The 27,454-nt window shown below is 32.6% G+C and overlaps 4 protein-coding genes across 4 annotated transcripts; all 4 read right to left on the bottom strand.

The window, feature by feature from the left end:
* Positions 1 to 4,968: 4,968 nt before the first annotated feature.
* On the bottom strand, positions 4,969 to 5,849 carry LOC124915325 (NDR1/HIN1-like protein 3). The gene has a single exon (XM_047456018.1). The coding sequence runs from the start codon at positions 5,824 to 5,826 to the stop codon at positions 5,155 to 5,157; it is 672 nt and encodes a 223-aa protein (XP_047311974.1). The 5' UTR covers positions 5,827 to 5,849; the 3' UTR covers positions 4,969 to 5,154.
* A 2,279-nt stretch (positions 5,850 to 8,128) lies between these two features.
* On the bottom strand, positions 8,129 to 8,599 carry LOC124916047 (uncharacterized mitochondrial protein AtMg00810-like). The gene has a single exon (XM_047456782.1). The coding sequence runs from the start codon at positions 8,597 to 8,599 to the stop codon at positions 8,129 to 8,131; it is 471 nt and encodes a 156-aa protein (XP_047312738.1).
* A 7,289-nt stretch (positions 8,600 to 15,888) lies between these two features.
* Positions 15,889 to 16,766, bottom strand: LOC124915251 (NDR1/HIN1-like protein 3). Its single transcript, XM_047455934.1, has one exon. The coding sequence runs from the start codon at positions 16,756 to 16,758 to the stop codon at positions 16,075 to 16,077; it is 684 nt and encodes a 227-aa protein (XP_047311890.1). The 5' UTR covers positions 16,759 to 16,766; the 3' UTR covers positions 15,889 to 16,074.
* Positions 16,767 to 19,314: 2,548 nt separating this feature from the next.
* Positions 19,315 to 19,784, bottom strand: LOC124916049 (uncharacterized mitochondrial protein AtMg00810-like). Its single transcript, XM_047456783.1, has 2 exons — positions 19,583 to 19,784; positions 19,315 to 19,487 (listed from the first exon to the last, which is right to left on the bottom strand). The coding sequence occupies exons 1-2, from the start codon at positions 19,782 to 19,784 to the stop codon at positions 19,315 to 19,317; spliced, it is 375 nt and encodes a 124-aa protein (XP_047312739.1).
* Between the last annotated feature and the right edge of the window lie 7,670 nt (positions 19,785 to 27,454).

Genomic DNA, 27,454 nt, shown 5'->3' on the forward strand with positions numbered 1-27,454 from the left:
TAGGTTTTAATGATCTCTTTAACTAAAATATTCAAAAAGAATGTACATTGCATGTATTAATTTCACCTCATCTAGTTCATTTAAATAGTATGTTTATTATACAAATGAACAAAGGCATACGTTTATAATTTTACATAAATCTACCATAACTTCTAAATTACAATTGCATAATGTTTAACATTAATTAGTATATATTTTGTGTGCAAATATTAACTAAAAACCACAAATAAAAAAAACAGTATTCATATAAAATTATTGTCTTATATATAAAAAAAGAAAATTATTCATATAAAATTAGAGTTCTGATGAGAACTCTAGATTATGTGATCAAATCAATGATTGCATCACATTTTGTGATATTACATAGTCTCCTTGTATATCATTTAACTTTTTTTATATTTGATGATGGAACACTAGCTACCAATACCTCCTCGGCATCTTAATATTTTTAAACAACCTCTATGATATGGATTGGCCTCGACTTTTTTATATGGATTGGGTGGCCGTATTTTGTATCTACCACCCTCGATAGGTTTTCGAAGAGCACCAAAATCTACCATGAATGGCGTCGTTTTAGCTTCAACAATGTATAAACTGATCATCATTAGAGATATAACCAATAGAAACTTGATCACCGTCATTGTCTTATAAGATGATCCCATTGTTATTAATTTATTTAATATATATACAATACTTCGGCATCCTCACGGTATTATCAACTTAAATGGACTACAAATCAGTTATAAATCTTTTTCCCACTTTAAAATCCAATACCTTTAAGATCAATATTGCCTTGATTTTTAAAATGTGAAAATCCATTCCAATAAAATAAAATGCTAAAAAATTAATATGATCAGAATATGTAAAAAAAATGATAAATGAAACTAAATAAAATAATATATATATATATATATATATATATATATATATATATATATATATATATATATATATATAATTATGCTTAATCAAACATTTTAGAAATATAATATAATAATTAATTTTTCTTTCAAATTATTTTTTTTTTTAAATCTATATAAAAGTGTACTACTAATTTAGTTGGATTATAAATATAAAAGTGAATTAAGTCAATTAAATTAAGATTATGTCTAGATTGTGTATATATATATAATATATTATATTCACTTTAATCTTTAATTTATATAAATATATTTGATTTCTTATTATATATTTTTTTCCTCATTTATTTTTATTTAAAATATTTTGAATCTAATACAAAATGATGTATAAACCATTTTTATTTTATATTTGAAAATTAAACACTATTGATAATTAATTTCAAATCATATACAACTTAAAAGTTTAACTAGGTTGTGTTTTTAGATTTGGATTAAAATTTATTTTTACTAATAAACTAACTTTGTCTTCAATTAAAATTGCATTCATTTTCAACCGGAGATAATCGTTTTTTTGGAGTAAGTCATGTCTACTTGAGCGATTTTATCATATTACGGATTTTGTATTACAATATCATATTTTATATCTCGTAATGGTTATCATATTATTTATATTTTAACTATATAGTTAGTATCGTACATCTTTCTTTCAATATCATTATTCTTTATCTTTTAAATTAATTTTGGGGCACCAAAGAAACATACAATATCTAAATATAAAGGAGACGAATGAGTAATAACGTCATCGTTTTAGTCTGTAACACCCTTGTCTAAACATGAAACATAATAGATGCATTATCGTTTGAGAATTGAGTTGAAGAAGTTATCTCAAGATGAAAATGAATATTTTGTCCGCAATAAAATTTAGAAAAATAAAAATGGATATACCACTATATATGCTCAAACAACTTAAGTATTAAATCACCCATCAACTCAAAAATTATTTTAACTTAATCAACTTTAATACAACATAAGTCAGAAAAAAAATATAGGATATGACAGATATTGTTGACCAAATACAAAATTTTTTAATAGAAATATTGTTTCGAACAATTACAAGAGATGTCAAATGGAAAAGTTTTTGAATATGGGATGAGATACCTCATCCAAGATAAGAGTACTTTCAATGCACAACCAAATAATTAACTGAGAGCAACATTTTTTAATCGCATCTAACAATATTTTCAATGAAATCTTTTTTTAGGGGAATTAAAAATGGGACAACATATTAAGTATGTAGCCCGCAAACACACTTAACCATTTAATTAGGCGCAGTATTTGCCACCTGACGGGCTCAAACCCATGACCTTAGGGTGAGTATCCAACTCTTATTACTGCTAGGCTAGAAGAGGGAATTTTTCAATGAAATCTTACATCATAAAAAATGGCCGAAATAAAAAATTAGGGCTCCTTATTAGGGGCCAATTGCAATTTGGGAAATCTTCTTTTGAACTTCACAATCTTGGACTCCTTATTGGAGTCAATTATAATTTGAGACATTTTCTTACGAACCTCACAATTTGGGGCTCCTTATCGGAGCCAATTACAATTTGGAACATCTTCTTTTGAACCTCACAATTTAGAGCTTTGCATTGTCAGGTTTGTACAAAATGGGGTTTTTTCCCTAACGGATATGGACGTCCGTCAAAAAAATGTATTACGTGATATTTATAATTAAAAAATTAACAATGACATTTATTTCTTAATGTCACATATTTTTTTTAAAATTTAATTTCAATTCATTAAAAATAATAAATGAAAAATAAAACCCTACATCTATCCCAACTTAAATTAAACTTCATCTCCGACTTCATCCCTTGAACCCTAGTTTGACTCCCCTGCCATTCACCTCGCGACGCTCGACTACCCTCACTCTACCTTGACTCTCCTCCTCTTCATATCGCGATGAAATGAAGTTGAGTCGGGTTGAGAGCATTTAGAATTATGTGTCACTATTAAAATTTTAATTATAAAGACCACGTAATACATTTTTTTGACGGACGTTCATGTTCGTAGGGGAAAACCCTATTTTGTACAAACTTGACAATGCGGAGCCCCAAATTGTGAGGCTCGAAAGAAGAGGTCCCAAATTAAAATTGACCTCTAATAAGAAACCTCGGATTATGAAGTTCAAAAGAAGAGGTCCAAAATTGCAATTAACCCCTAATAAGGAGCCCCAATTTATTATTTCAGCCATTCTTAATATGATGTAAGATTTCAATGAAAATATTGTTAGATGCGATTGAAAAAAATGTTGCTCTTTGTTAATTAGTTGGTTGTGCATTGAAAGTACTCTTATCTTGGATGAGGTATCTCATCCCATATTCAAAAACTTTTCCATTTGACATCTCTTGTAATTGATCGAAACAATATTTCTTTCTATTAAAAAAATATAGTATTTGGTCAACAATATCTGTCACATCCTCTATTTTTTCTAACTTATGTTGTATCATAGTTGATTATTAACAATTTTTGAGTTGATGGGTGATTTAATAGTTAAGTTGTTTAATCATATATATATATATATATATAATATAATATTTTTTTTGAGATACAATGTCCCCACCTATTCTTTAAGTTGTTTAGAGATTTAATGGTAATATTTATTTATTTTTTTCTTTATGAGCACAATAGATATAGTGATATTTGTGTGTATATGCTTGGTTATTCTCAATTTGATATATTTTTTATAATTAACATCTTTAATATTGAAGTATTTTATCCTCTTAGTCAATAAAAGTAAACTATATATACCATATAAAAAAGTATCATATGAAAGATAATAATGTGTGGAAAAGATGTTAATTATGTTTACTTTAATCATAAAAAAAAAAAAACTAAGAATTAAGAAACTATGAAAATGATTATTGTGAAAGAAGATGAATTAAAGACAACTTTAATATTATCGATGTCCCCATGATCCATGATGATTAATATTAATAACACTCATATTTTATTGTATGATACGCATATTTTGTTTGTTTATATCAATGAAAATAAAAAGTTTGCGTGTATACATTAAAAAATAATAGAATATTTTGTTTATACAAGATTCTCACAATATTCTTATTCCAAATATTATTGATTTAATTCTTAAAATAATTAAAAAAAAATTTGTCCATAAAGTCTTTATGAATTCATACAACTTTATTGTTTTAGTTATTTACCTCGAACTTTCAAACTATCATCTTTAGAGACTTCATATTAGTTAGACTTATAGAATCATAACTGAGGCTATTGTTCTTGAGCCGAAGCTTAAGAACAACGGCCAATGGATAAAAATAATTTCGATTAAATTTTAACTTTCTTACGAATTCTCAAATAGACAATTAGAATGATCGATCAATAAATATATTATCGAAGAGAAATGACAAGGACAATGACCGATCAATTCACAATTACGAAAACTAATATTCGAGAGATAAAAACAATCGGTGAAAATCAAAGTTGTTTTAAAATAAAGTTTTTGAACTTACAAACATGTGAAGAAGTTCTCTACAAACTCTAAAGACCTTCCTAGAGCTTCGAAATACAATAAACAACAAAGAAGGTAAGAGGTTGACCACATGGTCGGACAAAATGCCTCTTAGTAAGATTATGAGGTTGACAATAACAAACAATTTGGGTTTTACTTACTTTTTAAGTTTAGAGTTATGTTTTCGTCTAAAGATTAACTCACGATCTTTACATTATGAATACAATAATCTAACAAAATGAGTTTGTTGAGAAAAATGTCTAAAATTATATAATAAAAAAAAATCTCCAACTCATGAATTAGGTGCTAAATTCATATATAATAACATAAATGTCTATTATAATTCTATTTAGCACAATAATTTTATTTTTATTAATTCATAATATCTAAAATCAATTTTTACAATAAATTATATTATAGAGTAAGTAACGTCTTCAAATTTTGTTTATATTTTTTTTTTTTGTATACAACGTACATATATTTATCTAGTTTCAATAATTCTATTATATTATAGTTTTAATAAAATATGTATAATTTATATTTTCTGTAAATATCCAAATCATTATTAATGATGATGATAGCTAAATAAATCATAATATGAAATCAAATGCCTTTTATTTATTCACAACCCCCAAAAATCAAATCAATATGATGTAGTAAGTAGTACATTACAATAAGGAGAAAGAAATGCTCTAGAGAACTTAAATGACAAAGAAGGAAGGAAGGAATGGAACAAACAGCCAAAAATAAACCGGTGACTAACTACCAGTCAATATCACACCTCTTGCTCTGAAACGAACCGCCATTCATGTTGGAATTCAAAGGTATCTTCAGATCGCACTCGACCTTGCTGGTAAATCTCGGCGTCTTGAACCACCATGCCTTCAATCGGATTCGGAGTTTAAGCTTCAAATCAATGCTATAAATCCCCGATAACTTCTCCGAATCGTAACTCGTTCTATCGGATCCCTGCAAAACCACCACACTCTGCCCCTGAAACTCGGTGCTCACATTGGCCGTGTTCTTGTGTCCCTGATAGAATCTCTGCAGATCCTTAGTTTGTAACCGCTCGTCTTCATAATAGGCGCTGGCCTCAATTTGGTCGTAGTAGACTCCGACGCGCTTGTTAGGGTTTCGAATGGTGAGGTTTAGAGCGAGGTTGTAATAGAGAGTGTTGTTTGTGGTGGAGAGATCGAACTGAGTGAGAGTCGCATCGGTGGCGTAGAATTTGACCTGATTAGGGCGGAAGACGAGCCAGAGAACCAAGACAATAAGACCTATGGTGACCAGAATTGTGCAGAGGATTTTGAAAATGAGACTGAAGAGACAGCCGCAACAAGAGCCGCGACCGTGCCTGTGGTAGGTCTTGGACGGCGGTGGAATCGAAGGACCGTAGTATGCTCCGTTGAGGTGTGGCTGTTTAGATTCTCCCATGGTTTGGTTTTGAATGAAGGATGATGGATGATGCCATGGGAAGGATGAATCCGAGAATATATATAGAAATGAAGAACGCGCGTTTAAAGATATTCAAAACGCGGTTGTTGTTGATGGAGAAGAGGAAGATCTACAATGACTTTCGTTTATCATATTGCTCAACTTCCCTCGTTTTCATATTGGACTTTTTGACGGTTATTATAATAATTAGCACTATTTTTTTTCAAATCTTTTACTATCAAATAAAAATTACATAAATAATGAATTTTTCATTAAATAGAAGAATCTTTCACTATATTATAATTAAACTAATGATTAAAATGCAACTAAATAGAATGAATATGAACTAAGGTTTTGAGTTGTTTTTTTATAAGAAATATTCAACCCAACTGCTGATAGAGATTTTCCAAAATAATTAAAAGGTTTGATTGACTATTCTTTTTGGTCGATTTAATTTAGTAGTTGTTATCTTTAATTAAATAACTAGTTTTAAGTATTTTTTTATCTTTTAATATTGAGATGAGAAAGTTCTAAAGAAGGTTTCATTATATTATATATATATTAGTATTACTGGTAATGGTTTTATGCATTGTTTGAGGACTTTGACTCTTCTCAATAATAAAGTAATGAATCATATTTTCAAAAAAACTAACTAACAAATAGTAAAAACAATATTAATTTTGGCCTTTTTTTAAATTGGAGGAGGAAACTATTGCATTCATATTATGGTTAGAGTACTTGACCTCTTCCATTATCTTATTTGGATTCTTATCCTAGTTATGTAAACAATAAAATAAACAACTTTTTTTAAAAAAATCTTATATTTAAGGATACAATGGTACTCGTATGTTTGATATTCGTGTGTACTCGAAAATTGGGTCCGAATATTTTAAATTGAGTTTGGAATTCGGGGTCAAAATTTGGTAGTAAAGAAGATACCCAATCGGGTTCGGGTCGGGAATAAAGAGTATGCTAAACAAAGTCTGATACCCGACTATATATATATATTTTGCTAAAGTGTTAATGTGACATATCACATTTATTTCACTTTTATCATCAACTCCACTCCTATCCACACTTCACATTTCCACACACTTCTATTTTTATTACCAAAAACTTATTTTTCTTTCATTATTTTTTATTTTTATCTCTTCATTTTCAACTCTCGAAATTATTTCTCATCACTTTTTATCTTCATCTCTTAAATGTTTTTAATATTTCCTTTTATGATTGTTTTTTATTATTTCAATATCACTACTTTAAAATTATTTATTGTTTAGTTATTCTTCAATATTTTTGTAACTTTATTTTAGTAAAATATTTAAATTTACCTTTTAATCGGGTAATGGGGTACCCGTTGAGAATCGAGTACCCGACGAATCAGGGATATGGAAGAAATAGAGATACTTGTCAGGTTTAGGGTCAGGTAGTAAAATAAAAAACAGGTACGGGGATTTGTACTTCACTACACAACGGATATGGTACACGTTGCTACTTATTGTAGGAAAGAGTGTTTAGAATGAATTATATATATTTGTTACAACATCTACAAGTTCCTATTTATACAAGTTTGACAAATATGGAAAGAATAAGAATAAGGTCATAAATTGAGGATCTATAATTTGGGATAAAATTATGTTTCATAACTCCACCAATTGAGCCTAAATAAAATTAAACTAGATAACTAATTATTATAATTGATATCCTCTCGCAAGTTGGACTATCTGAAAGAAATACGCAACTTGGACAATAAGGAGTCAAACCGAGGTTGAAAGTAGTGTCTTTGTGAGTATATCAGCAAGTTGATCATCAGTAAATATAAAAGATACCCAAAACTTTCTTTTTTTTTTAAATTTTCACGAACAAAATGATAGATTAAGTCTATATGTTTCATCCGAGAGTGGAAAACAGGATTAGCACTGAGATATGTGACACCAAGATTGTCATAATAGATAATCGGATTAACTGTGGGTAGGTGACCAAGTTCAATGAACAAGGATAAGACCCATAAAAGTTCATTGGTTGTGTCATCTAAGGCTTTGTATTCTGCTTTGGTTGAGGAACGAGCAACAAAGTGTTGTTTCTAGGAGCTCCAAGAGATGGGAGTGCTACCGAGATACAACAAGTAACTAGTGGTGGAGATATAATCATCCTTATCACCCGCCCAATCTACATCTGAATAAGAATGAAGGGTTAGTGGAGCAGTTGCCGAGATGAAAATGTCTTTGTCGCAAGAGCCCGCTAGATAACGAAGCACTCGTTTGAGAGCAGACCAATGTACCATTCTAAAGTGATGCATGAACTACGCAAGTTTGTTGGTGCTGAAGGATATTTCCAGGAGAGTAATACTTAAGGATTGAAGACTTCCCACAAGTGCAAGATAGTCAGTTGGGAAAGGTAGAAGATCACCAGAATTTTTGAGTAATTGAGCACTAGCGAACAAGGGAGTGGATGTTGATTTGGTGTTAGCCATGTCTAATTTATGGAGTAGATAAGTGATGTATTTCTCTTGTGAAAGAAAGAGTCCTGTGGCGGAAGGAATTACTTTGACGCCCAAAAAATGGGTAAGACATCCAAGATCTTTCAGCGAAAACTGAGCAGCAAGGGTGAAAATAAGGTTGGACGGCTCTATAGAGGAACTCCCGTTGGTAATGATATCATCAACATATACTAACAAATAAAGTGTGAAACCTGATTTTTGGTAGATAAAGAGAGATGCATGAGAAACGTGCGAAGCTCCGTATATCAGGCATGAGGGGCTAGTTGTAGCCATAGATTGCATTTTTTTAGGCGGCAAACATGATTAGGGAAAATTTTGTTGATAAAATCAGGGGGGTTGGAGCATGAATACGTCATCTTTGAGCATCCCTTGAAGAAAGTCATTGTTGACATCAAGCTGACAGATGGACCATCCTTGATGAACTACAAGTCACAAGTGTGAGAACAATGTGAATGGTGATTGGTTTAAAAATCAGACTAAATGTCTTTGTATTGTCCCAACTAGGGCGTTGACGAAAACCTTTGACTACTAGTCAAGCCTTGTATCGATCAATCAACTCATTTAGGTGTCGTTTGATTCGAAAAACCCATTTGCAACCAATCAAATTTTGAGTAGAGGACCGACTGAGAAGTTCCCAAGTGTTGTTGCAGTGTAAGGCATCAAACTCATCTTGCATAGTTGAGCGCTGATCAGGGTCGCGAAGAGTTTGGGTGATGGTGCTGGGTTCGAGTGGTAGAGAGGGTTGGACATGAAGATTAAGAATCTTGAGGGGTTTGACAATGTTATTTTTAGATTGGGTGATGATGTTACCCCCATCGGGTTAGGGTTTCCTATGAGGGTTGACAGCGAGTTGAAATAGTGGCATACAACATTGTGGGGATGGTGAGGGAGGAGACTTGGAGTGAGTAGAGAAGGGTGGGGGAGACGATATATGTTTTGGGGGTTTAGGGTGGTACTGATCATGGGTTGGTTTATGGGATGGAGTATGGAGAGCTAAAGTGGGCCTTATTGTCGTTATGTACTCGGACTAGTTTGAGGGACTAGGGAGTTGTACGGGAATTCAGATTCAATAAACTTGACATGGCGAAAGGTGTAGATCTGGATCGAGACACAAGTATGCATGTTGATCGGTTGAGTAACCTATATAACACATAGTAGACTTTAGTGCAAGTTTATGGTTAGAATATGGTTTAATCTAGGGAAAACACAAACAACCAAAACACTTTAACTTATGATAATTCGGGAAAACTTTAAGTAATTTGGAATAGGGTGACTAGTACCCAAGAATTGATGTTAGGAATCAATTGATGAGATAGTCGACTATTGTCATGGCGTGAGGTTAATATGCCAAGGTCAACCCCAAGTGATGGAGAAGAGAGAGACCGGTTTCGGCAATGTGTCAATTCCGGTATTCAGAAATTCCATTGTGTTCAGTTGTATGAGGTGGAGTGGTGTGATGGCTTATGTTATGAGTGCTTAAAAATAGACGAAGACCAATATATTCTCCACCATTATCTGTGTAAAGAATTTTGATTTTGTGATGAAAGAAATTTTCAACAAGCGATTTAAATTTGGGAAACATAGTTTGCACATAAGATTTGAGTTTTATCGGATATACCCAAATATAGTGAGTGGAATGATCAACAAACATGCAATAGTAGCGAAGACCATCAATTGATAAAACAAGGGAGGTCCATACATCAGAGAAAACTATTTTTAGAGGATAAGATGGTTTAAGAGCGGATTCATGGAAAGGAAGCTTATGACTTTTCTTATTTAGTATGAGTTACAATTTAATTGTTGGAATTTATTTGAACCCGAAGAAAAATAATGTTGAATAAAAGTGAAGATGGAAGAGGAGGGATGTCCAAGTTTATGGTGCCATGAAGTAGAGGAGTTTGTGCAGACAGAGTCAGAGAGTTAGATGGCAAGTAATAGAGTCTATCCACGCACGGGCCTTTATGGGTTGTTTGGCCCGTTTGTAAATTCTATACATGAAAAGAGGTTGGCAAGAAAACAACAATAAAGCTACTTTGTTTGGTGAGTTGAGAAACATAAACGATTTTTTGTTGCATGGATGGAACACACAAACTATTTGAGAGAGATAAGTCATTAACTAAAAGTGTTCTAGAATGAGAGATGTTTAAACCTGAACCGTTACCCATAAACAATGAGTTTGGACTCGTGTACGGATGATGAAGTGCTAGATTGGAAAGATCATTGGTGACGTGATGCGTCGCACCACTGTCAACCAGAAAATTATTTTGAGATGTGCCAGCAGTTGTAGCAACATAATCTTCTTTTGTCCGAAGAAATGATTCAGTGAAAAAATGAGTCACCATCGACACATCTGAGATCGCCAAATGTTTGGGAGTTGTCAAAAGCTGATCTTTCTACATGCAAACAAGAACAAGATCCAAAATTATCCTCGGATTTCATCCTGCAACTATCAGAAGATCTCTTCGGGCGTTGTTCTCTCTTTCCCGGCAATGTTTGATCCGGAAGAGCCGTCTTGACTTTCTCTATGGTTACCTCCTTCAAATTTGTTGAAAAGTTAGGATTGAATAGTGTTGTGTTATTTTTAAAATGAAACTTAAGAATTGAAATTCCCACGAGATGGTAGAGGACTAGGGCTCTTATGTTTGACCTCACTTGCTAGAAGATATGATATTGGCGAAATAGGAAGATTTATTAAGAGGAAGTTGTTCTCGTCAGACTTAAAGTTGTATACTTTCCCCAGTTTTGTTGTTATTGCGGGCTTTACACAATCGATCAAATCATATCAGATCTTATATAGGTGTCCAACAAATCTTGAGTTCCTTCTAGTAGTTTTCACTCCTTTCTTAGCTTTAAGTAAGGCTATTTGTCCAGGGTTAGCAAAAGAGTTACAAAGAGGTGGCGAGACACTAGGATGCTGCTTCTTGAAGGTATGACACTGAGACAAGACATGACCCTTGACATTGCATCACTAACAATGACAAAGAAATGGTTTGCGATTGTTAAGGCATAAGTGGATGCTGTAGAAAATTATCCAGGCCGAGTTTCGTCAAAATGGTTGGGTCGAGTCTGTACATTCAAGGCTATCATAGGAGGAGTCTACCGTTGAGCAGCAATAAGGGAGAGTTCTTGAATGAGAAATTTCTCAATGAGGTCATCAAATGGAATGGTGTCCCTTGTATTGACTCCATCAATGACATATCCGTAGTTGTCGTCGAGCCCACGCAAGACATAATCAATCATGTCTTCAACGGAGATAGGAGAGCATGTGAGGCAATGAGATCTACACTTGCTTCATAGAATGTGTGTAAGTGTTGATGGATTGAGTACCTTTGGATGTTGTGTGGAGATGCTCTTTTAACTACTTGAGGTGATTACGGGATGCCTTGGCATATGTGCTCTAAAGAAGTGTCTAGAGATCATGTGATGTCGTTTGAGATACTAGGAATGCCACTTCAAGGGAAAGTGTGGTGAAGAGAGCACCGTATATAAGACGCTAATGTCGACGCCAGGTATGATAATCAGGATTCGGAGTTGTCACCGGAGATTGAAGGGTGGTGGAGATCATTGTAGTCGGTGAAGGAAATGATTAATCTTGATATTTGAGAAAATCATAGCCATCGAGGAGAGCTTCAACTTGAAGTTTCATGGTGAGGTAATTGGAAGGAAGAAGCTTGGTGACACTGTTGACGGTGATACAAGTGAAGGGTTTTGATGGCTCTTGAGGGTTAATAATAAAGGAAGAGTTGTTGTTGGCCATGAGAGGCAAATCGGAAAAGGAGTGGCATCATGTGTTGAACGAAAAAAAAAAAGGGAGAAGAGGATCGTGTATTACTCTAATACCATGTAGAAAATAATGTTTAGAATGAATTTTATATATTTGTTATAACATCTACAAGTTCCTATTTATAAAAGTTTGTCAAATATGAGAAGAAAATAGAATAAGGCTCTATATAAATTAATGACCTTGAATTTGAAAGAAAATTATGCTTACTAACTCTACCAATTTAGCCTAAGTAAAAGGAAATTATATAACTAATTATTATAATGGATACTTATATCCATCCATTTAACTGTTTGTTAGGTTCTATTCCGAGAATGAAATGCATATTAGATCAGTGTTTTCATTTTTAGATTTTCTATATAATTTCAATCTAATTAAATATTATTTCATAAATTCTCTAATTAATCGCATAATTTAATTTATTCATCAAAATACTATTTAAAAAATTATTTTATTATTTTATATTATTACCTTTTAAGTATTTTTATTAAAACAATCATTATTTTAAAACGTATACCAAACTGTCGTCAATTTGAAGTGCTTAGTTCTTTCATGAAACATCTCAATTTTGGTCAAAAAGTATCATTTTGACTATCACAAAGATTGTTATCATCTGTAAATCCTTCTCGAGTTCCCCGAATAGGTTTATCAATAAAAATAGCTTCTTTACAAGTTTTTGTAATGGTCATGTATTCTACTTCGGTAGTAGACAACGTAAATATACTATATAAATGGTTTTCCAACTAATCGCACAACCGTGAATATAGAAAACAAAACATGTGAGCGATATTTTTTGTCAAGATCATCAGCATAATCAGAGTTGACATAATTGACAACTCCATCTTTAATCCTCCTAAACTGTAGGTGAACATCCAATGAATTCTTAAATAATGTAAGATCCATCAAATTGTTCTCCAATACTCTTTACCTGAACTTGTCAAGTATCTACTAACTGCATTTATTGAATATGTCAAATTTGATCAAATACAAATAATTACATACATTAGTAAACCAATTACAATAAAATATAGAGTTCGTAACATATACTCGATGTTCTCATCTAATCGAGGTGACATAAATGAAGAGAGTTTAAAATGAGTTGTTAATGGAAAACTCACGAGACTAGCATCAAGCATGTTGAAACAATACAGGATTTTCTCAATATACTATTTCTCAGTTATGTATAATTTTCTAGTTGCTCTATCTTTAAAAATCTTCATTCCAAGTATTTTCTTTGCATCTCTTAAATCCTTCATATCAAAATATTTACCAAGTTGCACATATATTTTCTTTATCTCATTTTGATCATTAATTGTTATCAATATATCATCAACATATAAGAGAAGATGAGAAAATAACAATCATAATCAACTTTCAAGTAGACGCAACTATCAAAATTACTTCTTTTGAAGTCATGAGTGATCATAAAAGAGTCGAAACATTTATAACACCTATCTTTGCAATCACTTTAAACTATAAAGGATTTTCTTCAAATAAAAAATACACTCATTTAAGACTATAAATTCTTTAGATTGATGCATATAGATGTCTTCATCTAAATCTTGGTGTTTCTACACGGTCTTCACATCTAGTTGCTAAAGCTCCAAAATATGTATCGTCACGATGACAAATAGTGTTCGAATCAAAATATGCTTCACAACCGGAAAAAACATGTCAATAAATCAATCTCTGAAATTTGACTATAACTTTCCTCGTTGAGTCTTCGAGGAAATCTAATATCATATATAAAATTATCTATATCAATGTGATATTGTGGTGCAAGCGGTGAAATATCTAACAACTCTAGTTTAGACCGATGAAAATACAATTCATAGACCGAGCTTCCAATTTTCTTTTATCAACATGAGCATACGTAGAACAATCAAATTCTAAAATTAGAATAACTTTTGCGGAGTCTATTTATTAAACGCACTTGATGGAGAAGAATTGAAGATGAAACATGCTAAAGTTATAGCTTCAAAATGACATTAGTAAATCAACATTAAGGAGCATACAACGAATATTTTTCATGAAAGTCTTATTTATCCTCTCTATCACACCATGTTGTTGTGAATTTTTAGATATTGTGAAGTGCATCATGATTTCTTGAATCCTGCATTAAGTATTGGACTCTTCAGAACATAACTCTAAACTATTATCAGTACGTACATGTTTTATTGGTTTCCTAGTCTAATTTTTAATCATAATCTTCTACTCCTTAAACTTAGAAAACACATCACTCTTCTACTTCAAAAAAAAACCTAATTATTTTGGAATAATCATCAACAATCGTCAACATATAATAGACAACTCTCATAGAAGATACTTTAAATGATCCCCAAAGATGAGAGTGAATATAATCAAGTATTCTTCTAGTGTGTGGATTTCTTTAAAGAACCTAATTATTTTTTTGCTTGTCGAAGATGTAATGCTCACAAAACTTCAATTTACTAATAATTTGTCTATTAAGAATTCCTCACTTGCTCAACTCGGTTATTTCATTCTCACTCATATGACCAAGTGGCATATGCCACAGCTTTGTGACATCATCATCAAATAATTAGGAAGTGACGGAAATAATATTGCTTATAATTGTGGAGTCTTTAAAACATATAACATGTTAGGTTTTCTTTCACATTTCATCAAGACAATAACACTTTTACTAACTTTCATAACTCCACTTTCAATAGTGTACTTGTACCCTTGAATCAAGAATACTAAAACATAACATTTCACTTTAAACGAGGAACATCTCTAACATTATCAAGTGTTCGAACAACTCCATCAAATATCTTAATTTTTATTATTCTTATACCCACGGCCTTACATGATGAATTGATTCTCATTAACACAACACAATTAGTAATTGTATCATATGTTGAAAATCCGTCCTTATTGGGACACATATAATATGTACAACCATTATCAAGTATTCATTAATTTTGTGAAAAACCATTATGAGTTTATTGTCTTCATCTTCAACAATATTGGGTTCTCCCTCCAACAATAAGGCCATTTACCGAACCATCAAAATGACTAACAAGATATTTTATCTTCTACTTAAAAAATAATACATCATAAACATCATTAGTTGTGACAATATTATGAGTAAATAAAATAGTATCACGAAACGTGATATACGATTAGGGGCAACAAACATAGTAGAATTAAAGTTAAATCTGCATTGTCATACTTGACTTCTAAGACCTCTAATCAACAACAATTTCTTTAATTCCAATTAATTCTTTTGTACAGACATACATTCTAGTCTACGATAAAAATATAATTGTTGCTTCAGATGAAGCTTACTAGTAAGATTTTTCGTAATGCATAACTATTTTAGCTTCAGCCATAACCCATAAGCATTCATTTTATCAAATATACTTGTAGAGTATTCTTTGACACATGAAGATTTATGTGAGACATAGTCTAGTGATCTTACTTACCATAAGATTTCTAATGTTCAGAGTCTACTTATCATTTTGAATGAGGAAGGAAGTCGTTGCACCGAATAAGAAACTCGCCGATAAAAAACGAAGTTATCATCGAAGAAGGATGTTGTCATTCGTTGGATAGAGAAACAAAATTTTTGGAAATATCTCTTTTTGGAAAGAGAAGATAAAACGAAGAAGTTGCTGATTTTTTTTCAATTTTTTTTTTCTATCCTATATATGTGGTACACCCTTATTATTTCTCTTTACAAATACTATATAATATTTATTTAATAAAATATGTATAATTTATATTTTCTGTAAATATCCAAATCATTATTAATGATGATGATAGCTAAATAAATCATAATATGAAATCAAATGCCTTTTATTTATTCACAACCCCCAAAAATCAAATCAATATGATGTAGTAAGTAGTACATTACAATAAGGAGAAAGAAATGCTCTAGAGAACTTAAATGACAAAGAAGGAAGGAAGGAATGGAACAAACAGCCAAAAATAAACCGGTGACTAACTACCAGTCAATATCACACCTCTTGCTCTGAAACGAACCGCCATTCATGTTGGAATTCAAAGGTATCTTCAGATCGCACTCGACCTTGCTGGTAAATCTCGGCGTCTTGAACCACCATGCCTTCAATCGGATTCGGAGTTTAAGCTTCAAATCAATGCTATAAATCCCCGATAACTTCTCCGAATCGTAACTCGTTCTATCGGATCCCTGCAAAACCACCACACTCTGCCCCTGAAACTCGGTGCTCACATTGGCCGTGTTCTTGTGTCCCTGATAGAATCTCTGCAGATCCTTAGTTTGTAACCGCTCGTCTTCATAATAGGCGCTGGCCTCAATTTGGTCGTAGTAGACTCCGACGCGCTTGTTAGGGTTTCGAATGGTGAGGTTTAGAGCGAGGTTGTAATAGAGAGTGTTGTTTGTGGTGGAGAGATCGAACTGAGTGAGAGTCGCATCGGTGGCGTAGAATTTGACCTGATTAGGGCGGAAGACGAGCCAGAGAACCAAGACAATAAGACCTATGGTGACCAGAATTGTGCAGAGGATTTTGAAAATGAGACTGAAGAGACAGCCGCAGAGGCAGCCGCAACAAGAGCCGCGACCGTGCCTGTGGTAGGTCTTGGACGGCGGTGGAATCGAAGGACCGTAGTATGCTCCGTTGAGGTGTGGCTGTTTAGATTCTCCCATGGTTTTGAATGAAGGATGATGGATTATGCCATGGGAAGGATGAATCCGAGAATATATATAGAAATGAAGAACGCGCGTTTAAAGATATTCAAAACGCGGTTGTTGTTGATGGAGAAGAGGAAGATCTCCAATGACTTTCGTTTATCATATTGTTCAACTTCCCTCGTTTTCATATTGGACTTTTTTAGGTTATTATAATAATTAGCACTAATTTTTTTAAAATCTTTTACTATCAAATAAAAATTACATAAATAATGAATTTTTCATTAAATAGAAGAATCTTTCACTATATTATAATTAAACTAATGAATAAATGTAAATAAGTTGAATGAATATGAACTAAGGTTTTGAGTTGTTTTTTTATAAGAAATATTCAACCCAACTGCTGATAGAGATAATTTTCCAAAATAATTAAAAGGTTTGATTGACTATTCATTTTGGTCCATTTAATTTAGTAGTTGTTATCTTTAATTAAATAACTAGTTTAAAGTTTTTTTTTTTTATATTTTAATATTGAGATGAGAAAGTTCTAAAGAAGGTTTCATTATATTATATATTAATATTAGTATTACTGGTAATGGTTTTATGCATTGTTTGAGGACTTTGACTCTTCTCAATAATAAAGTAATAAATCATATTTTCTAAAAAAACTAACTAACAAATAGAATAAACAATATTAATTTTGGCCTTTTTTGAAAATTGGAGGAGGAAACTATTGCATTCATATTATGGTTAGAGTGCTTGACCTCTTCTATTATTTTATTTAGATTCTTATCCTAGTTACGTAAACAATAAAATAAATAACTCTTTGAAAAAACTTTTACATTTATAGATGACAATGGATATCCGATATTTGATATTCGTGAGTACCGATAATTAAATTCAAATATTTTAAATTGAGTTTAGAGTCGGGATCAGGAATAGGTAATAGAGAAGGTACACGATCGAATTCGTGGTCGAGAATAAGGAATATGTTAAACCCAACTCAAATCCCGATACCCGGCTATATATATATATATATATATATATATATATATATATATATATATATATATATATATATATATATTTTCTTCAAAGAGTTAATATGATATCGAGAAATGATTAGGTGAGAGAATTTGGTGAGAGAATTTGGTGAGGGAATGACTTGGCATAATCTTATTCGCTGAAAAAATCAAATAATTTCTCTTTTTTTTTCTCTTTCCTCCCACTTTTACATTTTCCAACCAATGAATGATGCCAAGTCATTCTCTCACCAAATTCTCTCTCTCTATCACTCCTCATATGATATCACATCTTCATCATTATCCTCATCATAATAATTATATCAATTATTTCATTCTTATCCTCAACTCTACTCTTACACACTTCTATTTTTATTATTAAAAAACTTAAACTTGTTTTATTATTCTTTATTTACATCTTTATTTTTCAACTATCATAAATTCTATCTTAATAATTTTAACATTTTCTTATCTGTATATTTTTTTATTATTTCAATATCATTACTTTAAAACTATTTATTGTTTAATTATTCTTCAATATTTTGTAACTTTATTTTAGTAAAATATTTAAATTTACCTTTTAATTGGGTAATGGGGTACCCGTCAAGGATCGAGTACCCGACAAATCGGGGATATGAAAGAAATAGAGACACTTGTCAGGTTTAGGGTTGGATAGGAAAATAAAATTCGGGTACGGGGATTTATACTTCACTACCCGACGGATATGGTACACGTTGACATCCCTACTTATTGTAGGAAAGAATGTTTAGAATGAATTATATATATTTGTTACAACATCTACAAGTTCCTATTTATACAAGTTTGACAAATATGAAAAGAATAAGAATAAGGTCATAAATTGAGGATCTAGAATTTGGGAGAAAATTATGTTTCCTAACTCCACCAATTTAGCCTAAATAAAATTAAACTAGATAACTAATTATTATAATTTATATCCTCCCGCAAGTTGGACTATCTAGAAGAAATACACAACTTGGACAATAAGGAGTCAAATCGAGGTTGAAGTAGTGTCTTTATAAGTATATCAACAAGTTGATCATCAGTAGATATAAAAGATACCCAAAACTTTCTTTTTTTTTAAAATTTCACGAACAAAATGATAGGTTAAGGCTATATGTTTCATCTGAGAGTGGAAAACAGGATTAGCACTGAGATATGTGACACCAAGAATGTCACAATAGATAATCGGATTAACTGTGGGTAGGTGACCAAGTTCAGTGAACAAGGATAAGACCCATAAAAGTTCACTGATTGTGTCATCTAAGGCTTTGTATTCTGCTTCGGTTGAGGAACGAGCAACAAAGTGTTGTTTCCAAGAGCTCCAAGAGATGGGAGTGCTACCGAGATACAACAAGTAACTAGTGGTGGAGATATAATCATCCTTATCACCCGCCCAATCTACATCTGAATAAGAATGAAGGGTTAGTGGAGCAGTTGCCGAGATGAAAATGTCTTTATCGCAAGAGCCCGCTAGATAACGAAGCACTCGTTTGAGAGCAGACCAATGTACCATTCTAAAGTGGTACATGAACTACGCAAGTTTGTTGGTGCTGAAGGATATTTCCAGGAGAGTAATACTTAAGGATTGAAGATTTCCCACAAGTGCAAGATAGTCAGTTGGGAAAGGTAGAAGATCACCAGAATTTTTGAGTAATTGAGCACTAGCGAACAAGGGAGTGGATGTTGATTTGGTGTTAGCCATGTCTGATTTATGGAGTAGATAAGTGATGTATTTATCTTGTGAAAGAAAGAGTCCTATGGCGGAAGGAATTTTTTGACGCCCAAAAAATGGGTAAGACATCCAAGATCTTTCAGCGAAAACTGAGCAGCAAGGGTGAAAATAAGGTTGGACGGCTTTATAGAGGAACTCCCATTGGTAATGATATCATCAACATATACTAACAAATAAAGTGTGAAACCTGATTTTTGGTAGATAAAGAGAGATGCATGAGAAACGTGCGAAGCTCCGTATATCAGGCATGAGGGGCTAGTTGTAGCCATAGATTGCATTTTTTTAGGCGGCAAACATGATTAGGGAAAATTTTGTTGATAAAACCAGGGGGTTGGAGCATGAACACGTCATCTTTGAGCGTTCCTTGAAGAAAGTCATTGTTGACATCAAGCTGACAGATGGACCATCCTTGATGAACTACAAGTCATAAGTGTGAGAACAATGTGAATGGTGATTGGTTTAAAAATCAGACTGAATGTCTCTGTATTGTCCCAACTAGGGCGTTGGTGAAAACCTTTGGCTACTAGTCAAGCCTTGTATCGATCAATCAACTCATTTAGGTGTCGTTTGATTCGAAAAACCCATTTGCAACCAATCAAATTTTGAGTAGAGGACCGACTGAGAAGTTCCCAAGTGTTGTTGCAGTGTAAGGCATCAAACTCATCTTGCATAGTTGAGCGCTGATCAGGGTCGCGAAGAGTTTGGGTGATGGTGCTGGGTTCGAGTGGTAGAGAGGGTTGGACATGAAGATTAAGAATCTTGAGGGGTTTGACAATGTTATTTTTAGATTGGGTGATGATGTTACCCCATCGGGTTAGGGTTTCCTATGAGGGTTGACAGCGAGTTGAAATAGTGGCATACAACATTGTGGGGATGGTGAGGGAGGAGACTTGGAGTGACTAGAGAAGGGTGGGGGAGACGATACATGTTTTGGGGGTTTAGGGTGGTACTGATCATGGGTTGGTTTATGGGATGGAGTATGGAGAGCTAAAGTGGGCCTTATTGTCGTTATGTACTCGGACTAGTTTGAGGGACTAGGGAGTTGTACGGGAATTCAGATTCAATGAACTTGACATGGAGAAAGGTGTAGATCTGGATCGAGACACAAGTATGCATGTTGATCGGTTGAGTAACCTATATAACACATAATAGACTTTAGTGCAAGTTTATGGTTAGAATATGGTTTAATCTAGGGAAAACACAAACAACCAAAACACTTTAACTTATGATAATTCGGGAAAATTTTAAGTAATTTGGAATAGGGTGACTAGTACCCAAGAATTGATGTTAGGAATCGATTGATGAGATAGTCGACTATTGTCATGGTGTGAGGTTAATATGCCAAGGTCAACCCCAAGTGATGGAGAAGAGAGAGACCAGTTTTGGCAATGTGTCAATTTCAGCATTCAGAAATTCCATTGTGTTCAGTTGTATGAGGTGGAGTGGTGTGATGGCTTATGTTATGAGTGCTTAAAAATAGACGAAGACCAATATATTCTCCACCATTATCTGTGTAAAGAATTTTGATTTTGTGATGAAAGAAATTTTCAACAAGCGATTTAAATTTGGGAAACATAGTTTGCACATAAGATTTGAGTTTTATCGGATATACCCAAATATAGTGAGTGGAATGATCAACAAACATGCAATAGTAGCGAAGACCATCAATTGATAAAACAAGGGAGGTCCATACATCAGAGAAAACTATTTTTAGAGGATAAGATGGTTTAAGAGCGGATTCATGGAAAGGAAGCTTATGACTTTGCTTATTTAGTATGAGTTACAATTTAATTGTTGGAATTTATTTGAACCCGAAGAAAAATAATGTTGAATAAAAGTGAAGATGGAAGAGGAGGGATGTCCAAGTTTATGGTGCCATGAAGTAGAGGAGTTTGTGCAGACAGAGTCAGAGAGTTAGATGGCAAGTAATAGAGTCTATCCACGCACGGGCCTTTATGGGTTGTTTGGCCCGTTTGTAAATTCTTTACATGAAAAGAGGTTGGCAAGAAAACAACAATAAAGCTACTTTATTTGGTGAGTTGAGAAACATAAACGATTTTTTGTTGCATGGATGGAACGCACAAAGTATTTGAGAGGGATAAGTCATTAACTAAAAGTGTTCTAGAATGAGAGATGTTTAAACCTGAACCGTTACCCATAAACAATGAATTTGGACTCGTGTACGGATGATGAAGTGCTAGATTGGAAAGATCATTGGTGACGTGATGCGTCGCACCACTGTCAACCAGAAAATTATTTTGAGATGTGCCAGCAGTTGTAGCAACATAATCTTCTTTTGTCCGAAGAAATGATTCATTGAAAAAATGAGTCACCATCGACACATCTGAGATCGCCAAATGTTTGGGAGTTGTCAAAAGCTGATCTTTCTACATGCAAACAAGAACAAGATCCAAAATTATCCTCGGATTTCATCCTGCAACTATCAGAAGATCTCTTCGGGCGTTATTCTCTCTTTCTCGGCAATGTTTGATCCGGAAGAGCCGTCTTGACTTTCTCTATGGTTACCTCCTTCAAATTTGTTGAAAAGTTAGGATTGAATAGTGTTGTGTTATTTTTAAAATGAAACTTAAGAATTGAAATTCCCACGAGATGGTAGAGGACTAGGGCTCTTATGTTTGACCTCACTTGCTAGAAGATATGATATTGGCGAAATAGGAAGATTTATTAAGAGGAAGTTGTTCTCGTCAGACTTAAAGTTGTATACTTTCCCCAGTTTTGTTGCTATTGCGGGCTTTACACAATCGATCAAATCATATCAGATCTTATATAGGTGTCCAACAAATCTTGAGTTCCTTCTAGTAGTTTTCACTCCTTTTTTAGCTTTAAGTAAGGCTATTTGTCCAGGGTTAGCAAAAGAGTTACAAAGAGGCGGCGAGACACTAGGATGCTGCTTCTTGAAGGTATGACACTGAGACAACACATGACCCTTGACATTGCATCACTAACAATGACAAAGAAATGGTTTGCGATTTTTAAGGCGTAAGTGCATGCTGTAGAAAATTATCCAGGTCGAGTTTCGTCAAAATGGTTGGGTCGAGTCTGTACATTCAAGGCTATCATAGGAGGAGTCTACCGTTGAGCAGCAATAAGGGAGAGTTATTGAATGAGAAATTTCTCGAGGAGGTCATCAAATGGAATGGTGTCCCTTGTATTGACTCCATCAATGACATATCCGTAGTTGTCGTCGAGCCCACGCAAGACATAATCAATCATGTCTTCAACGGAGATAGGAGAGCATGGGAGGCAATGAGATCTACACTTGCTTCATATAATGCGTGTAAGTGTTGATGGATTGAGTACCTTTGGATGTTGTGTGGAGATGCTCTTTTAACTACTTGAGGTGATTACGGGATGCCTTGGCATATGTTCTCTAGAGAAGTGTCTAGAGATCATGTGATGTCGTTTGAGATACCAGGAATTCCACTTCAAGGGAAAGTGTGGTGAAGAGAGCACCGTATATAAGACGGTAATGTCGACGCCAGGTATGATAATTAGGATTCGGAGTTGTCACCGGAGATTGAAGGGTGGTGGAGATCATTGTTGTCGGTGAAGGAAATGATTAATCTTGATATTTGAGAAAATCATAGCCATCGAGGAGAGCTTCAACTTGAAGTTTTCTGGTGAGGTAATTGGAAGGAAGAAGCTTGGTGACACTGCTGACGGTGATACAAGTGAAGGGTTTTGATGGCTCTTGAGGGTTACTAATATAGGAAGAGTTGTTGTTGGCCATGAGAGGCAAATCAGAAAAGGAGTGGCATCATGTGTTGAACGAAAAAAGAAAGAAAGGGAGAAGAGGATCGTGTATTACTCTAATACCATGTAGAAAATAATGTTTAGAATGAATTTTATATATTTGTTATAACATCTACAAGTTCCTATTTATAAAAGTTTGTCAAATATGAGAAGAAAATAGAATAAGGCTCTATATAAATTAATGACCTTGAATTTGGGAGAAAATTATGCTTACTAACTCTACCAATTTAGCCTAAGTAAAAGGAAATTATATAACTAATTATTATAATGGATACTTATATCCATCCATTTAACTGTTTGTTAGGTTCTATTCCGAGAATGAAATGCATATTAGATCAGTGTTTTCATTTTTAGATTTTCTATATAATTTCAATATAATTAAATATTATTTCATAAATTCTCTAATTAATCGCATAATTTGATTTATTCATCAAAATACTATTTAAAAAAATTATTTTATTATTTTATATTATTACCTTTTTAAGTATTTTTATTAAAACAATCATTATTTTAAAACGTATACCAAACTGTCGTCAATTTGAAGTGCTTAGTTCTTTCATGAAACATCTCAATTTTGGTCAAAAAGTATCATTTTGACTATCACAAAGATTGTTATCATCTGTAAATCCTTCTCGAGTTCCCCGAATAGGTTTATCAATAAAAATAGTTTCTTTACAAGTTTTTGTAATGGTCATGTATTCTACTTCGGTAGTAGACCACGTAAATATACTATATAAAATGGTTTTCCAACTAATCGCACAACCGTGAATATAGAAAACAAAACATGTGAGCGATATTTTTTGTCAAGATCGTCAGCATAATCAGAGTTGACATAATTGACAACTCCATCTTTAATCCTCCTAAACTGTAGGTGAACATCCAATGAATTCTTAAATAATGTAAGATCCATCAAATTGTTCTCTAATACTCTTTACCTGAACTTGTCAAGTATCTACTAACTGCATTTATTGAATATGTCAAATTTGATCAAATACAAATAATTACATACATTAGTAAACCAATTACAATAAAATATAGAGTTCGTAACATATACTCGATGTTCTCATCTAATCGAGGTGACATAAATGAAGAGAGTTTAAAATGAGTTGTTAATGGAAAACTCACGAGACTAGCATCAAGCATGTTGAAACAATACAGAATTTTCTCAATATACTATTTCTCAGTTATGTATAATTTTCTAGTTGCTCTATCTTTGAAAATCTTCATTCCAAGTATTTTCTTTGCATCTCTTAAATCCTTCATATCAAAATATTTACCAAGTTGCACATATATTTTCTTTATCTCATTTTGATCATTAATTGTTATCAATATATCATCAACATATAAGAGAAGATTAGAAAATAACAATCATAATCAACTTTCAAGTAGACGCAACTATCAAAATTACTTCTTTTGAAGTCATGAGTGATCATAAAAGAGTCGAAACATTTATAACACCTATCTTTGCAATCACTTTAAACTATAAAGGAGTTTCTTCAAATAAAAAATACAGTCACTTAAGACTATAAATTCTTTAGATTGATGCATATAGATGTCTTCATCTAAATCTCGGTGTTTCTACACGGTCTTCACATCTAGTTGCTAAAGCTCCAAAATATGTATCGTCACAATCTATCTTTGAAAATCTTCATTCCAAGTATTTTCTTTGCATCTCTTAAATCCTTCATATCAAAATATTTACCAAGTTGCACATATATTTTCTTTATCTCATTTTGATCATTAATTGTTATCAATATATCATCAACATATAAGAGAAGATTAGAAAATAACAATCATAATCAACTTTCAAGTAGACGCAACTATCAAAATTACTTCTTTTGAAGTCATGAGTGATCATAAAAGAGTCGAAACATTTATAACACCTATCTTTGCAATCACTTTAAACTATAAAGGAGTTTCTTCAAATAAAAAATACAGTCACTTAAGACTATAAATTCTTTAGATTGATGCATATAGATGTCTTCATCTAAATCTCGGTGTTTCTACACGGTCTTCACATCTAGTTGCTAAAGCTCCAAAATATGTATCGTCACGATGACAAATAGTGCTCGAATCAAAATATGCTTCACAACCGGAAAAAACACGTCAATAAATCAATCTCTGAAATTTGACTATAACTTTCCTCGTTGAGTCTTCGAGGAAATCTAATATCATATATAAAATTATCTATATCAATGTGATATTGTGGTGCAAGCGGTGAAATATCTAACAACTCTAGATTAGACCGATGAAAATATAATTCATAGACCGAGCTTCCAATTTTCTTTCATCAACATGAGCATACGTAGAACAATCAAATTCTAAAATTAGAATAACTTTTGTGGAGTCTGTTTATTAAACGCACTTGATGGAGAAGAATTGAAGATGAAACATGCTAAAGTTATAGCTTCAAAATGACATTAGTAAATCAACATTAAGGAGCATACAACGAATATTTTTCATCAAAGTCTTATTTATCCTCTCTATCACACCATGTTGTTGTGAATTTTTAGATATTGTGAAGTGCATCATGATTTCTTGAATCCTGCATTAAGTATTGGACTCTTCAGAACATAACTCTAAACTATTATCAGTACGTACATGTTTTATTGGTTTCCTAGTCTAATTTTTAATCATAATCTTCTACTCCTTAAACTTAGAAAACACATCACTCTTCTACTTCAAAAAAAACCTAATTATTTTGGAGTAATCATCAACAATCGTCAACATATAATAGACAACTCTCATAGAAGATACTTTAAATGATCCCCAAAGATGAGAGTGAATATAATCAAGTATTCTTCTAGTGTGTGGATTTCTTTAAAGAACCTAATTATTTTTTTGCTTGTCGAAGATGTAATGCTCACAAAACTTCAATTTACTAATAATTTATCTATTAAGAATTCCTCACTTGCTCAACTCGGTTATTTCATTCTCACTCATATGACCAAGTGGCATATGCCACAACTTTGTGACATCATCATCAAATAATTAGGAGGTGACGGAAATAATATTGCTTATAATTGTGGAGTCTTTAAAACATATAACATGTTAGGTTTTCTTTCACATTTCATCAAGACAATAACACTTTTACTAACTTTCATAACTCCACTTTCAATAGTGTACTTGTACCCTTGAATCAAGAGTACTAAAAACATAACATTTCACTTTAAACGAGGAACATCTCTAACATTATCAAGTGTTCGAACAACTCCATCAAATATCTTAATTTTTATTATTCTTATACCCACGGCCTTACATGATGAATTGATTCTCATTAACACAACACAATTAGTAATTGTATCATATGTTGAAAATCCGTCCTTATTGGGACACATATAATATGTACAACCATTATCGAGTATTCATTAATTTTGTGAAAAGCCATGATGAGTTGATTGTCTTCATCTTCAACAATATTGGGTTCTCCCTCCAACAATAAGGCCATTTACCGGACCATCAAAATGACTAACACGATGTTTTATCTTCTACTTAAAAAATAATACATCATTAGTTGTGACAATATTATGAGTAAATAAAATAGTATCACGAAACGTGATATACGATTAGGGGCAACAAACATAGTAGAATTAAAGTTAAATTTGCATTGTCATACTTGACTTCTAAGACCTCTAATCAACAACAATTTCTTTTATTCCAATAAATTCTTTTGTACAGACATACATTCTAGCCTACGATAAAAATATAATTGTTGCTTCAGATGCAGCCTACTAGTAAGATTTTCGTAATGCATAACTATTTTAGCTTCAGCCATAACCCATAAGCATTCATCTTATCAAATATACTTGTAAAGTATTCTTTGACGCATGAAAATTTATGTGAGACATAGTCTACCATATTTCTAATGTTCAGCGTCTACTTATCATTCACATTTTGAATGAGGAAGGAAGTCGTTGCACCGAATAAGAAACTCGCCGATAAAAAACGAAGTTATCATCGAAGAAGGAAGTCAGTCGTTGGATAGAGAAACGATTTTTTTGGAAATATCTCTTTTTGGAAAGAGAAGATAAAACGAAGAGGCATGCTGATTTTTTTTCAATTTTTTTTTTTTTTCTTTTCTATCCTACATATGTGGTATATCCTTATTATTTCTCTTTACAAATACTATATAATATTTATTTAATAAAATATGTATAATTTATAT

The sequence above is a fragment of the Impatiens glandulifera genome, chromosome 9 (assembly GCF_907164915.1).
Source record: "Impatiens glandulifera chromosome 9, dImpGla2.1, whole genome shotgun sequence".
Taxonomy (NCBI): domain Eukaryota; kingdom Viridiplantae; phylum Streptophyta; class Magnoliopsida; order Ericales; family Balsaminaceae; genus Impatiens; species Impatiens glandulifera.

What these genes read in the sequence shown, in the direction of transcription:
- LOC124915251 (XM_047455934.1), bottom strand. Translation starts at nt 16,758, where the DNA reads ATGGGAGAATCTAAACAGCCACACCTCAACGGAGCATACTACGGTCCT.
- LOC124916047 (XM_047456782.1), bottom strand. Translation starts at nt 8,599, where the DNA reads ATGGCTACAACTAGCCCCTCATGCCTGATATACGGAGCTTCGCACGTT.
- LOC124915325 (XM_047456018.1), bottom strand. Translation starts at nt 5,826, where the DNA reads ATGGGAGAATCTAAACAGCCACACCTCAACGGAGCATACTACGGTCCT.
- LOC124916049 (XM_047456783.1), bottom strand. Translation starts at nt 19,784, where the DNA reads ATGGCTACAACTAGCCCCTCATGCCTGATATACGGAGCTTCGCACGTT. An exon ending in TTCGCTGAAAGATCTTGGAT is followed by an intron (nt 19,488 to 19,582) that starts GTCTTACCCATT and finishes TCCATAAATCAG; the next exon opens with ACATGGCTAACACCAAATCA.